The sequence below is a fragment of the Myotis davidii genome, unplaced genomic scaffold (genome assembly GCF_000327345.1).
Source record: "Myotis davidii unplaced genomic scaffold, ASM32734v1 scaffold132, whole genome shotgun sequence".
In the NCBI taxonomy this organism is placed as follows: Eukaryota; Metazoa; Chordata; class Mammalia; order Chiroptera; family Vespertilionidae; genus Myotis; species Myotis davidii.
This window is the reverse complement of record NW_006285258.1, coordinates 1145565-1161365: the sequence shown is the minus strand read 5'-3', so window position 1 is coordinate 1161365 and position 15801 is coordinate 1145565. Positions and strand designations below refer to the sequence as shown.

The 15801-nt window shown below is 47.2% G+C and overlaps 1 protein-coding gene across 1 annotated transcript in view; it reads right to left on the bottom strand.

The window, feature by feature from the left end:
* Positions 1-1925: 1925 nt before the first annotated feature.
* The window catches only part of GNB5 (guanine nucleotide binding protein (G protein), beta 5), a 28114-nt gene continuing 14238 nt past the window's right edge, over positions 1926-15801 (bottom strand). The window contains exons 7-12 of the mRNA XM_015558907.1: positions 12300-12443; positions 9574-9665; positions 7417-7465; positions 4646-4742; positions 3524-3690; positions 1926-1993 (exon numbers count right to left, since the gene is read on the bottom strand). Coding sequence (XP_015414393.1) covers positions 1982-1993; positions 3524-3690; positions 4646-4742; positions 7417-7465; positions 9574-9665; positions 12300-12443 — 561 coding nt within the window. The 3' untranslated portion in view covers positions 1926-1981. The remainder of the gene's footprint in view (positions 1994-3523; positions 3691-4645; positions 4743-7416; positions 7466-9573; positions 9666-12299; positions 12444-15801) is intronic.

Below are 15801 nucleotides of genomic sequence, written 5' to 3'. Positions count from 1 at the left end.
GCAGGAAAGGGTCTGTGGGAGAGAGGTAGGGGATGCCGTAACTAGGAGACGAGGAGCGGTCTGGAATGTTCTGGGAGTGCAGCTCAGGGGTTCCATGGACACACTGTGGGACCTGCCCCCTCAGCAGCTGGGTGGACCTGTGCCCATTTCCCAGAGCCCCTTTCCAGGCGGTCCCCTGTGGGGGAGAGAAGGTGGCTGAAAAATGGTCCCCGGAGACCATGTCTTCTTCTTCCCTCTGGGCTCTTCTGAGGCAAGCGGGGCCTTTTATAGTGCTCTCTCACTAGGGCTGTTGCATAGTAAAACCCTCACAAATGACCGAATATAACCATTCTGTTTATTTTTTTAAAAATGGATGGGAAAGGTGGCCTGACTGGTCCATTATGACACCTGACCAAGTAGATCTGAGGGTGGTCCTGCACCCCCGAGCTTACAGGTGCCAGGCCCAGGCCTACCCGATGGCTGTGCCCACTCTGGAAGGGCCTCTCTGAGCAGCAGGGCCTGGGGCTGGGCCTGCAGAGCCCGAACTAGTCCTGGGAGAAGGGCCGGGCGGGAACAGGGCTGAGAGGAGACTGGAGATCCAGGGGATGCAGCAGACACAGCCCTTGGGCACCACGGGAGCCACCAGCGAGCCTCACCCAGGAGTGATTTTTGGAATTTGAGGTGACTTTTTACTTCCCTAATGCATGCCAGCTGGATGAATAAGGGATTTTCTAAAACAAAGAATGGCCTCTCTATACCTTTAGAAACAAAATAAAACAAAGGGTCTTATAACAAAGCACTTGGTATCTTCCAGAAGGAATTGCTGAATTTCAAATAAAGACAAGATATCTTGTATATTCTTTTTTCTCAATATAAAACATTACTTTTTAAAACCTAGCAATTAATTTGTATATGCAATTACATCCATAATGCAATAAATATGAGTATAATGGAGATGGACAAGATCCCCTTTAGGCTGAGGGATGCCACTGAGCCTCACAGGTCTAACACCAGTGACAGGCCCTGCACTAAATGTGCTGTCTGTGTTCCCACACAGAAAGGTTTGTTTGCTCTGAGAAGCATGTGTGTCACAAACAGCGTTCAGCTTTTCCCTTGGAAGAAAATGATGTGTCCATGTGATAACACTCCTGTCACATCATCACATGATTCATGAGTTAAACCTCCTGTCCATCTTATGCACACCTGCTTCATTTATAACAGTTCACACAGATGAAAATGTTTTATGTGAAACAAGACAATATGATGCAAGACTGGGAAATAGACTCTTACAATAAAAACACATTTTTAAAAAAGTGAATCTGTCTAATTACATTTGGAATGGGAACTTCCTCCTATCACAGATCAGTTACCACGGCCCTCCTCCTACAGCCACATAGGTCAGCACTTCCGGAGGAAGGCCCGGTCACAGCGCACGCCGACGGAGACCAGGTTCCAAGGAGCTCCAAAACAAACCCGATTCAAAGAAGCAATAGGAAATACATTATGCTGGATTCTGTTGGTAACTGAATGAATTGAGCTGAGAATAATTAAGAATAACCTTAAAAATGAAAAAATTTTAGCCTGGCTGGCGTGGTTCAGTGGTTGAGCATTGACCAGGGTTGTGGGCTCAATCCCCAGTGTGGGGCGTGCAGGGGGCAGCTGTTCAATGATTCTCTCTCATCACTGATGTTTCTATCTCTCTCTCTCCCTCTCTGAAATCAATAAATATATATATATTTTAAGTGAATAAACTTAAGTGCTCAAAAGGAAAAAACAACCAAAATCCCCCAGCAGCACTGCACTTGAAGGTGTTCTCCTAGTGCTGAAGGCTGACAGTGGTACTTTTGCAGAGGTGGTAGTTTAATAGTAATACTGGAGACGTTTGGTGACCTTTCAGCCAAGTTGTGATAAAATCGAAAGTCCTCTAGAAGTAAGATCTATTTACATGTGGCGATTTCAAATTCTAACCTCAGGTACCTAAATGCGTATTGTGAGGAAACGATTAAGCCCAGACCTGCAAAGACACAAACAGATAATTGTCAGTTTCTTTAGTACTTAACAACTTACAAGACCTGAGTTTAAAGGGATAAATCAAAGTCTCTTAATACACACACACACACACACACACACACACACACAGTGGATGGAAATACTCCATCCAAAATAGAGCACTTGCATGTCTTGGAAAATAAAACACTTTCCTCTTAGCAGCTCATTTATTCATTTGTTCATTCATTCAATAAACAGTGATTTAGTGCCCAGGTGTGTCAGGTACTGTGCTTTGCCCTGAGGACTGAGAGGTGCATGTTTGGACCTGATGCCCCCCACCCCTTAGTTAACTGTCTAAGGCAGGGGTGGGCAAACTTTTTGACTCGAGGGCCACAATGGGTTCTTAAACTGGACCGGAGGGCCGGAACAAAAGCATGGATGGAGTGTTTGTGTGAACTAATATAAATTCAAAGTAAACATCATTACATAAAGGGTACGGTCTTTTTTTTTTTTTTTTAGTTTTATTCATTTCAAACAGGCTGGATCCGGCCCGTGGGCCGTAGTTTGCCCACGGCTGGTCTAAGGGCATCTGTGACCTCCCATGAGGGACTGGTAACTCTTAGATTGGCAACAGAAGCCATCTGTACCCAGACAGCTCTCTGAGTACATTAACACAACTTTACTAATTTAGGCAACTCCTGACCAGGAAGATGAATGAAGTCACAAATAACTTTATTGTTTGTTTCAGGAACTTTGCAAAAGTCCATTCACCTTTTTATCCTACGAGTACACGAGTCAAGTATCCTCTTTAGAAGAGACTCACTTCTCAGAACAACACAGAGCATCAAGGGACTGGTCACTGTTAAAGCCCATCTTTGAAATCCTCCCCCGCCCCCAGCCTGTGCCCAGCAATCTTAAACTCTATGCCACAAAAGTCCCTCTATCAAAAGATCTGCCTCAATCCCTAAAACCTCAAGAATCTGCCTTTGCTCTCCCTCCTAAGACACTACTGAGACGGTCAAGTTTGTGGTGTCCCACACTGTGGTGAGCTTTGCTTTGCAAATAGTATTTCTGGGGAGCCAACACCCAACAAAGTCTTGGAGCTTTTTGAGAATATTAAAAAAAAAAAAAGCCATGAGGAGGACACACACAAAATCTGGCATATACTTTCAGGGGCTTCATGCCCTCCTAAAGGCCCTCTGTTGGTTTCATAGGGGTCTGTGACCACAGAAGAACCCTGCAGTTCTAGAAGGCGAGATTGGCAATCTGTGGTTGTCAAAGGCTAGACTCAGAAGAATCAGACTTTCAAGGTCAAAAGGAACCTTTTGAATCACCTAGTCCAGCTATTCCCTCAACTGCATGCATGAACACTGTGTCGATGGGGAACTCACTACGTCCCCGGCCACTCATTCCTTCTGTGGCTCTGAGCAGAGCTGAAATCTGAGCTCCATGTGGCTGTCCGGGCCTCTCCTAGCTCACCCCGACTTCTGCTTTCAGGAAGGCCAATCACTCCTCTCCTCACACACAGAGTAAAATAGAAAGTCTCCTCGCTTACTCTTAGGGTGTGATCCCAGGATCCTGAGCAAAAAGCAGTCCCATCAGGGGAAACTCGTAGAGTACTGACACGGTTTTCATGTCCAAACAGGATGGAGACTCGAGCCCCCTTGAGCACATCCCAGACGTTGATGGTGTAATCGTTGTATCCAGCGAACAGCAGGCGGCCTGGAAGCCGGAGGGTGTGATAGTTATTAAACCGGTTCCTTCCTGTTGTTCTTTTTCATGACTCTCGCTTCCTTGCTTGTTCATTCGTTCATTCATTCATTCATTCACTCGTTCATTCATTCATTCCTTCAATAAACAGTGATTTAGTGCCCCCGTGTGTCAGATACTGTGCTTTGCCCTGAGGGTTCAGAGGAGAAAGCACAGCTGCTGCCCCTGTGGAGGGTGGTCCTGGTAGGCAGACACATAAACACAGCACCATGTGATAAGGGCTATCATGGAAGTGCTCAGCTGTGTCATGTGCTATGCCTCACACAGCACAAGGAAGACATTGCAGAGGAAATGACATCTGATGGGCTCTTGAGGGGTGAATAGAAGTTTGCCATGCAGAGAAAAGAGAGAAAGGATGTTTCAGGCAGGAGTAGCTGCATGCATGCACGAAGGCTCAGGTGCAGAATTGGGGGAGTGTCTGGGGAAATTGAATGGTCCAGTGACCCAGAGTATCAGTGCTGCCTGAATGTTCACCAGCAGCCTCCCCAGCTGGGAGGGCAGAGGTGCCATGAGCTTCAGGGCATTGAGAAAGGGCACCCACCCTCCACCTCTGAAAAAAAAGTCCTTTTTCAGGTGTGAAGGGAGAATGGCAGGCTGGGGAAGAAATGTCTAAAGGCCCTTCATATGTGAGTGTTTGTCCATCTCTGCCTTGAAGAACAGTATTAGATGGGCACAGCCTTCATTTCCCCTGAAGTGACTGGGGCTGGGGGCAGCCGCTGAGGGCAGGGCGAAGTAGGGCTCACACAGCCCGGGGGGCCGGAGGGGGGCACATGGAACTGGCACAAAAGGAGACTATTTGGCATATGAGCCCACAGGAAGTTTAGCTGAGGGGCCGCTTGACAGAGAGCTGTGTGTCACTTAGGTCCTGTTTTACAGTCCTGGGAAAGCTTCTGACATAAAATCTTACCACTGAGGGAGAAGTCCACGCTGGATGCTCCAAATATGATACTCTCCTTGGAATAGATGGCGACCTCTCTGTCTGCCCGGAGGTCGTAGAGGCGACACTGGGGTGCAAACAAAGGAGCACTTACTTCTGGCTCCAGTTTGGCGAGGCGACACCACAGAGCCACCAGCAGGTGCCAATGGCTTGTGTAGTTGGAGAGGTAAGGGAAACACCTCTTACATTTTCTCTCCTAGCATTTTCTCCCTCAATCCCGATTCCTATTCATTTCCAATGGAGACTTAAAGACACAGCAAATATAGAAGACTTCTTCAGGTACAAAACCAAAAATGAAACCCAGCCTTTTTTTCTGATGAAGGATACATGTTCATTGTAGAAAATTCAGAAAAACTCAAAATGCATAGAAAATAAAGTAAAAGTCACCCCAAATCCTAGAGGTATTGACTAAATCTTTTTCCTTCAGACTTACTTCTGTTTTATGTGTGCATTAAAAAATAATGAAAAAAAATAGGGTGAATGTTTCATTATTACTTTTCTCATTATGTTATGAGCATTATCTCATATCATTAAATAATCTTCCAAAGAAACCAATTAACATGGTTATTAGTCTTCATGTAGATATATCAGAATCTAGTCATACCCCGTTAAAAAGATCTTTGTTTTTATTTTTTCTCTTTTATAATCAAACTAGAGGCCCGGTGCACATATTCATGCACAGGTGGGGTCCCTAGGCCTGGCCAGCGATCAGGGCCGATCAGAGCTGGGCTGATCAGGGCCTGCCAGCCAGGGGGAGGGACAGGGTGTGGGAGGTTGGCTGCTGGCCCCGAGGAGGGAGCAGGCCCTCGGCTCTCCGGGGAAAGGGGCTGCTTCTGCCACCACCCAGCCTCCGTTCCCCATCCCAGCCAGGGGCCGAAGGCCTTGGGCAGGGGCAGGAGAGGAGGCAATGGTTGCCGGACTAGGCGCGGAAGGAACAGATGCTAGACGCTGATGCCACTGGCAGGCTGTGGGAGGTTGGCTGTCAGAGTGCACTGACCACTGGGGGGTAGCTCCTGCATTGAGCAGCTGCCCTGGGTGGTCAGTGCACGTCATAGCGACTGGTCGACTGGTCGTTTGGTTGTAATGGTCGCTTAGGCTTTTATATACATAGATTATCTCCCATTCTTATGTAAAAATCCCTGAGGTTCTCCTTATAATAGCTATGGAATCTTTAGAATAGAATTATTTCCAAGAAATAGCATGTCTAGATCAAAGGGCAGAGATATTTTGAAAGTTCTTCTATCACAGAACTGCTTTCTAGAAGGCTGGTACCCAGGGTGCTGATCAGGCTGGCCCCAGACTCCTCACCACACCACCTCCACCCAAGCATCTCTCCTGCAGCTGAGCATCTGATCATTGAAACTTGCATTTCTTGGATTAGAGGTGATTTTGGAAACATTTTCAGTTTGCTATTTTGGGTGTATTGCTTTATAAATGGTCTGCATTCTATCTTTCTTTAAAATTGGGGTATATTTCTCATTGATTATGCCTCCCCATTCATATCTAAAGGATTTCAACTTGGCCTGGCATACATGTAGCAAGAATTTTTCCAAAATGTATGCACTTACATTTGGTTATATATTTTTGACATCCATAAGTTAAATTTTTATTATTACCAAAACTCTCAATCTGTTCCTTTGTAATTTCTTCCATTAGTATTGAATCAGAATCAAACTATTATTACTATTTAATAATTTATTTGGTATTTTCAGGGCACAAGAAGGTATTTCTTTTCTCTTAAAAACAATCAGTGAACATAATTTTTTAATTAGTATCAAAAGCTTTAAAACTAGGCTTATTTTTAAAAATATATATTTTATTGATTTTTTACAGAGAGGAAGGGAGAGAGACAGAGAGTTAGAAATATCGATGAGAGAGAAACATCGATCAGCTGCCTCCTGCACACTCCCCACTGGAGATGTGCCCACAACCAAGGTACAGAATCGAACCCGGGACCCTTCAGTCCACAGGCTGATGCTCTATCCACCGAGCCAAACCGGTTACGGCAAAACTAGGCCTATTTTTAACTCAGAAAGTTCATGTCTGAGAATTCATTCTATGGAAATAATGAGAGGCTCCCAAAATACTTACTTATAGCAGTGTTTTTTTTATTTTATTTTATTATTTTATTAGTATCTAAGGAATGAAGTGAACTAAGGTGGGATGATGCTTCAACTATTATTACCTAAATTAACTGGGTGGTTCCTAGATTAACTGGGTGGTGCACAGTTCTGACCTTTGCCAGGACTTCAAAGGTTACTAGCTTTTGGGGGGTCTCTGTTTAAACTCAGGTAGTGAAGACAATGAATGGACTCCGGCATCTCCCCCTTATTTTTTCTTTAAAAAATCAAGCAGTGTTTTTAAACAGGAAAAAAACACATACCTTGAAAACCCAAATGTCCCAAAATTGAAGACTGGCTAAGTAAATGATGGTTTGTCTATAACTCAATCATTAAGAAAAAATAATATAGAACAATGTTTATTGGCATAGGAAAATGTCCACAATCTATTAGTAAATGAAAAAAAGCAAATTTTGTTTAACAAGGAAAGAGACAGAAAGGAATTCATCTAATTGTGATTTTTCCTGGGTAGGGAGATTAGGTAATTTAATTTCTCCCCAGGTCTTCTTCAATAAATACACATTATTTTTGTAATCAGAAATAAAGTTATTTAAAAAAATAAAATGAAGGCAGCACATCTCTCTCTCAAATAAAAAAGCTCTCAATGGCTTAGGAACATACCGTAGCATCATCTGATCCTGAGGCAAAGGCATCTCCGCTCGGGTAGTACCTGCGGAGAGGAAGTTGGGGAGAAAGCACTTTAGAGCCGTGACTCCCAACCCTGGATGCCTGTCACAACCGTCTGGGAAGCTGTCCCATGCTAGGCCCTTGGAGTCAGAATCCCCACTTGTAGGGACATAAGGACCATTTGTTACAGAGGCCAGAGAGGGAAGCTCATCTGGCAGACCCACTGGCCTCTGGTTTCCTTCCCTGTCGATAGGGGACAGTGGCATTGGCCTTGCAGAGTGCTGATGAGGAGTAAATGTGATAATGCGGGTATCTGTACCAGGCATGGAGCACAGAGCAGGTCCCCGGACCCGTAGTTTTCCTTGACCACATACCTCATTTGTAAGATGTGGCCCAGAGCTCAGGGCCACGGCAAAACTAGGCCTGTGTAACCAAGAAAGTGGTCATAGACACAGACACTGGAATCAGACACCCAGAGCCACATGCAGATCCCTGCCCTGACCACTTACTGCAAAGTGGATACTTGTGCAAAGTGGCTTCACCTTGCACAGCCTCAGTTTCCTCGTCAAGAGGAAATAAGACAGCATATGCAAAGAATGTGGCATGGTGCCAATAAACAGCTTTCAGTCAGTAACGATGCTTTCTGTCACCGTCACTCTTCTATAATCCGCTTTCCAGAGAGAGGCAGGCCTCCGTGGAGACCGGGTGGAATAGTGGCCATCAGAAGAGGATCAGGGCAAAGGCAAAAGCATGTGTGAGAGACTGCGCCTTTTTAAGCTGTATCTCAACATAAGGGTTTACTTGATTGTTGTGGATATTGTGTCCTGCACCTTAGTAACTTCATTTTCTATCTGCAGTAAATTCTGGATTGATTTTCTTTGATTTTCTAGGGAATTGCTACACATTTGCAAAATGTGATAGCCTTTTTCCTTTTATCTTATCCCATATTTGAGGGCAGGGAGCTAGACAATTCTTGCTAACAATTCTACTACTAATGTAATTAAGTCGTCTCATTTTGTTCTTGCTTTAAGGGGAACAAGCCTAGTATTGCCCAGGAACCATAATGAAGATTCCTGGGTGATTATATTATATACGCTGTTGGAACAGTGTCATCTTCCAAATTTACATGTCAAGTACTGACCTCTCTCTTAGGCTCCAATTCATAGATCCTGCATGTCATTTGGCCCTTTTCATGTCATCCTGTGGAATTTGGGCTCAAGTAACCAGCACAGAGGTGCTGACACTCTGACTACTGCCACTGCTCTGAGTAATAAACTGTCCTTCATCTCTGACCCAGGAGTCTCATGTCTTCTATCTACCAGCAGCCATGAACTTGTGGTAGCCTAACTTGATAGCTTGCAGGTCGTGTAAAACCTCAGAACATTCCCAATTCTAGATAGTTCTGTCTCTGTTATGCTTTCTTAGTTCCAGCCACTATCCTCTCTCTCTTGATCTCACACAACTTCTTTCTAACCAGCTATCACACTTCCTTCCATTCTTGCTCCCCTATAACCTGTTCTCCACACAGCAGCCAGAAAGATCTTTTAAAGGCAAAACATAGATCATGTTAGCCACCCTCTCCCCCAACTCAACAATCTGGCCTTTTGTTAGGTCCCTGAACATCTCATCTCCCCCCAGCTCTTTGTAAGCCTGGCTCTTGAATAATCCTGGCCTCAATTTAAATATCATCTCCTCAGAGAGGCCTTCCCTGACCATTCTAAGAAACAACCCATCCCATTACATCTCCTTGTTTTACTTTTATTCATAGCACTTATCAGTATCTCAAATTAAATCATACATTTGTGTATTTGTGCACTGTCTTGTCTCCTGCAGGAAAGGAGAGACCTTGTCTATCTTATTCACAACTGTATTCCCAGTTCCTGGGATAATGTTTAGCCTAGAAGTACTCAATAAATATTTGTTGAATGAATGAATGAATGAGAGATACTGACTCATTGCCCCTGGTACAATTATATTAAAAGGTCTCCAAAAGCTTTGGAGCGCTACTCAGTCCCACCCCACATCAGCCATTCTTGCTGGGAGGCCTCTCAGCCCAGTACACTGAGCCTGGAGGCGGTGATGGGCTCAGGATCACCCCAGGCCAGGCAGCCCAGGAGAACTGAGGAGTAGCTGAAGGCCCTACTCACTGACCGGACACTGTTGACGTCTGATTCATGAGTTTCAAAGGCCTGCACGCACTGGCCGGAGCGCATGTCCCACACCATGGATTTCTTGTCACATCCCTACAAATGCAAAGTTACCAAGAGTTAAGGCCGCTGCAAGGCATGCCCACAGACAGGCATGAGTTCCAGTTATGTAACACAGACCATTTATGTCGGAGACCAGCTTTGCTTAAGGCCACTTCAACTCATGAGGCCTCAGAAGGCCAGAACTAGATCTTGGATTGGGCGGGGGCCAAGGGAAGGACGCAGCTTCCCCCTGTAGCATGTTTTCTTCTTTGGCAGCTTTCTGAGTGGGCACAAACTGTCCAGAGCCTACGTCCACCTTCCCCATGGCATTTCCCACGTCTTCACTGATCCCTTTCCTTCCTCCTCCCTCTATCGCTGCCTCTCTAAGCCCAGCGGGGAGAGCAGACAGACAGTGGTGCCAGGTGGGTCCTCCCAGCTTTGTCTCAGGCATCAGGGGCAGCCCTGAGCAAAGGTGGACCTCTGGTGCCTCTGGGCCATCTGCACCCCAGCAGCACTCCGGCTGGGGATCAGCAGAGCAGGAGCCCAGTCATGGCGCTGCCAGCAGTTAGTTGGCTGCCTGGGCAAGTCACCTACCTGGCTTCCACCTCAAGACCTGTAAACCACTCTCTCTGGATCGCCAGCCTGACCCAGAGGTTCATAAACATACGATTCCTCTATTATACGATCATGGTTCTAGGAGCATTTTGATAAAGTCTTGCAGAGCAGTCCTGCTGTCAAGTTTGGGGACTATGATGTGGTCTCACTTGTCAAATAGAAGAAGTACTGTATTGAAATTAGTGTCCAAATTGTTGGTTTCAACTTAGAGGATGGGGGCGGGGATAAGGTACCATAACCGACAACTCAGGAAGACCTGCTGTGGGTTCAGCACTGAGTGTCTTTACTGAGAATGAGGACGAAGGATCAGGAGTGTTTTCTAATCCTTAGAGGACGCTGATCAGAGGAGTTTAATGCTCTGAAAGAGACAACAGAATCTACCGTGACAGCGACAATTTGAGTAAACAGCATAGCCGAGGAGAGAAGCACAGTTATTCAAAGGTGCAGGAATGAAATACACAGAGATGGTCAAATGCCTGAGAATAAAAGTGAGGTCCCTGCCATTTAGAGGCCAGAGAGCCCTCTCCTGATGCCCAGAACTAAGAGGTGGACAGCTGAGAGCAAAGGGTCTTAGGTCTTCCAGCTGCAAACATCACTTTGATAAGGGTTAGCCAGCTAGCTTAATTAGGCAGAGAGGAAGGGAGGGTGCAGGGAGGATGGAGGCATTTCTGGCCTGAGCAATTAAAATAGCCATAAACCAAGGACAGAGGTATCTCTGGCCTGAGCAGCTGGGAGAGCCAGAGGGGTAATAAAACATCTCTGGCCAAGACAACTAAGAGAGAGCCATAAGGGAGATCAAAAGCAACTCCAACCTGAACAGATTAGATGGATAATGTTGCAAAATGAGGAGGAGAAAATGGGGGGGAGGCACATGGGCTTTAGACTTTAAAACTAATACTATGTAGAAGAATGACCAATGAAGAGAGCCGGGGGTCTTAAATTAAGGAAAGGGTCCAATTGCTAAGGGTCAGATTCAAACAAAGAACTACAACATATATAAACCAGAGACAAAGGGACATGAGACAGATTTTAGATTTTTGGACTTAGATTTTTCCCATCAAAGAGAGAGAGAGAGAGAGCGAGTGAGCATTTTTTTCCCATTTGAGGGCCCCTCCGCAGGGAGGTCCCCTTTGGGGATTCTTGCCCAGATGGAGTTTGTATATGCTTGCAATAAGTTTCCTCATTTTTATCAAAGAAATCTGTTAGTCCACGAATTTATTCTTCAACTTCACCGGACAAGAATCCACAAGAAGTCTGCACCCTGAGCCCCATGTTTCAATTTGTTGGTGTAGCATCACCGGCCTCTCCTGACTGACTCGAGGTCAGGCCAGCCAGCTTAATTCCCCATCTCTATTCCTAGCTGTCCACAAAAATACTCGCCCCTACTATTTGTATAAGACAATGTAAACTCTTCTACCTACTATTCATAATGTCCTGGGGAAGGGAGGAGGCAAGAACTTGTGCATCATGCCCAGTTTACAGATGAAATTTAGAGTGAGGTAGCAAAGCCGGGACCCAGGCATCCTGATTCCTAGCCAAGTGCTGCTCTGTGTCACCATGGCCTGTCTGCCCAACTGAGCCCTCAGATACGCTGTTCGATGGTGACTGGCAGGGGTGGGGCAGGAGAGTGTCCCATCAGTCCCAAAACTCTGTTCACAACACAGTGTTACCTCACCGAGCGTGTGCCCTGGTGGCCACTTGCAATGCTGTCAGGTACAAACTCCACTATTTATCTGAGGAATGATTTTTAAATGTGGCAGATATGCGCCCCAAGTGATAGCAGTCACACAAGGAGAACATTCCAGATCCTTCCGTGGATGCTGAATGTCGGCGCGGATTGGGAGGCCCTCCCAGTACCTCCATTGCTACAGGAGCTGGGGGTGCAGTGGGGAGCTGGGGGTGCAGAGGGGAGCTGGGGGTGCAGTGGGGACCTGGGGGTACAGAGGGGAGCTAAGGAGTACCTGAAAACTCTTTCAGGAACCCATCCCATCTAGTCCCAGGAAGTGACATGAATTGCCACCACCACCCTCCCTGGTAGACAGAGGACTCTAGACATGTTCCTTGGGTCTTTACCCCGGACACGAAGGTGTTTCCCGTCTCTGAGGGCGCCAGGTCCAAGCAGAGCACGTCGGCCCCGTGCCCGTGGAAGCTCTGCAGCAGCTGCCCGCTCTCCACGTCCCACAGGGCGCATGTCCCGTCGCCACTCGCCGTCAGGATCTGACGTGGGAAAGGACAGGAAGAGTGTGTTGTCATTATTAGTTCTGTGATGGGCAAGGCCGTCAGGGAAAAGAGGCTCCACACACACCCACCCCCGACACCCTGTCACTGAGCTGTGTTCCTGGGCCTGTCCTCCAGCGTCCGGATCCAGAGGCCTCCCTGCTGTACCCGCGGGGCTCTCCACTGCCTGGCATGCACGACTCTGTGAACGTTTGCTGAACAGAACCGACAGAACCGTGACTAGCTTCCACAAGCAGCCTCAGCCACGGTTGTACAGGCCCAGTCACCAGCTGCCCGCTATAGAGTGTGGGGCGAGTCCCGAGATTCTGCAGTTCTCACAAGCCCCCGGTGCTGCTGACGATGGTCACTGGACCCCATCTGCAGCAGCCAGGGTAGAGGCAGCATTTTGTTAGACACCCTCCTATTGCTGCTTCTCCCAGGTCAGGGTGCTCCCTAGAGGCTCCGGGCCACTGAGAGGTGCCGACACTCGTGCGCGCACAGGGCCAACAAGCACTGGTCACGTGCTGATGACGTCCCAGCGCTCTGCCAGGGTTAGGGTTTGCGGGAGGATTGGGTCTTGGCCTCCACTCTCCTGAAGCTCGCTCAGTTAACAGGATTGGCTGTCAAAGCAGAAACCAACCTAATCCCCTGTCTCCGTGTTAATCAGTTCTGGGACCAGGCATACTCTCTTGATCCTGTGCTATATAACACTGTGACCAAACAAAAATAACCTGCCTGCTTGCTCTAGGAAATACCTGCTCCTCCAAAATAAGACTGTGAACCAAGTAAACAACTTATTAAGACTAATCGCTTGCTCACCAAGACGGGCTTTAAGGCCCTTATCTCGCTGGGCTCACCAATCCAGAGCTATTATATCGTCAACCAGTTTCTCATTGTGAGAGGTCCACCTTAAAACCACCCAGTGCAGTATCTGAAAGCCTCCAAGAAGCCTTCCCTGCTTTCTCCGCCTTAAGGCCTATAGACAGTCTCAGGTTGGGGTTCCCTCCCTCATGGCAGTAGGTCTAAGGAACTGGGCATTGCTGAATAGGGTCTTGTAGACAAGACATTGATCACTATGAGTGTGGGAAGTGCTGAGATACAGGTGGGCCCACGGGAGGGGCACCAAATGCACCCTGGGGGCATCTGAGCTGGTCTTAGAGGATGAGTGACAGCTGGCCAGGGGAAGGAGGCAGGGCACTGCAGTGACCGCCTACCTCTGCACTGGATGAAAGGTGAGTCTGTGGAGAGTGAAGACTTCAGTCTGCAGACAAAAAGAAGCTATGGGAAGCTTCTGAACAGAATGATAAGATCAGGGTATATTTTCAGAGACTCTGTCAGCTCAGTGCCGAGATCCCTCCGTAAAGGCAGGCCCACACAGGGAGAGGAACGCTGGGCTGCCTGGGGAAAGGCATGGGGGCAGAGCCAGGGCATGAGACTTGGGCTCCGGCTGAGCATACCTTCATGGGGTTGGGAGAAGACAGTGGGATCCAGGGCTCCCAGACCCAGCTGATGGCACCACAGCACCCTGGAGCCAGGAGAAGCCATGGGGTGATCACAAGCCATAGTAGAACCTCCCTGTGCCCCACCTTCTGGCTGCTCCTGGGCCTGGAGGAGATAAGACAGTGCAGGAAGTGGCTGTGCAATGTTAAGTGCCCACAGCAGAGAGCCCTCTGTGGGTAATAGTTACTGATGGCCGAGAAAAGAAAACAGGAATCAGGCCTTAAGGACTGCTGGCATGCCACGGCCCGCTGACCTGCTGCACCTTCAATTTCCATTCGCTGGCATCTCCCCCGCCCCCCCCCGCCTTTTAAATATATATATATTTATATATATAAAGAGTCACTGCAGTGCCCTGCCTCCTTCACCTGGCCAGCTGTCACTCATTCTCTCTACATATATATACATATAAATAAAATTGATTTCAGATAGGAAGGGAGAGGGAGAGAGAGAGACAGAAACATCAATGATGAGAGAGAATCATTGATCAGCTGCCTCCTGCAAACCCTCTACTGGGGATTGAGCCTGCAACCTGCGCATGTGCCCTTGACTGGAATCGAACCTGGGACAACTTCAGTCCGCAGGCTGACACTCTATCCACCGAACCAAACCAGCCAGGGCTAGGCTGTACAGTTTTTAATGTGTGATTTTATGATATGTGAATTGTAGCTCCATTTTCTAAAATGTCACATACACACAGAAAGCATAAAGAGGAAAGAAAAAGATCATTTGGATTCTAAGGAGGAAAAAGGCCTGAAGGAGAGCTCAGTGTTTCAGGGGGAAGAGGAGAGGCGGAGGTGGAAGGCCTCCCGCCTTCCCATTCCCTCTCCTCCTCTCCTGCACACTAGGCCTAGCCCTGACAGGGAGGGAACACGTTACAGGAGGGGAATCTGCTCCCGCCTGGCTTTGGGCCTGCGGGCTGCACTGTCTGGGCATGGATGTCCTGCTGGGAAGTCTGGGGAGGCCTAGGATCTCTTCCCAGGAGAGGTCCCTTTGGAGCACCTCCCGGAACAAGAGCTGGGAGAGTTCCGGAGCACTCAGGCTTCTTGGGTCTAGTCCCCAAGGTCCTTCTCAAGGTCCCCACTGGGAGGCAGCTCTCAAATTTGGGGAATTTCCAAGGCTGCAAACCCCTGCAGCTGACCATGGGACTCCCTACAGCCTCAGCTTCCATCAAACGTACATCCGACAAGATGAGCAAGGCTGGTAAAAGTAGCTTATGAACACACAAGACTCTGACCGCATCTTAACTTGGGTACTTGTACTTTGAACTATGCTACAATTCCCTCCAATCTCTCCAGGCCCTCACCCACTAGTGCATGCGCCACACCACTCCTGTCCTAGCACTTGTAGAGGGTCAATATCTCCACTCTTTTTTGGGACGCCAGGTCCAAATAACCTGCTTTACATGATTGCCACAGGCTAGCTCTTTAGTTTGGTCATTTTTCATACCATGCTCTTCAATCAAACAAATGGATTGCTTTTAGAAGTAAAAAGTAAATTCTTAATATTTACAAAATACTGTTGTGATCTTCACTACAATGTAAATACAAATAAATTTTTTAAACCAAACACTCATTACTATAAATGCACTAAACATAACCTCTAACTGTGTCACTCATTTATTCTGGAATGTAAAGAATTTATAGCTTTAATGCCATAGTCTTATACCAGCCCCTTGAGGTTTTTCTTTAAAAAAAATATATTTTTATTGATTTTAGAGAGGAAGGGAGAGGGAGAGGGAGAGGGAGATAGAAATATCCATGATAAGAGAGAATCAGTGATTGGCTGCCTCCTGCAAGTCCTCCACTGGGGATCGAGCCCACAACCTAGGCATGTGCCATTGACCGCAATCGAACCTGAG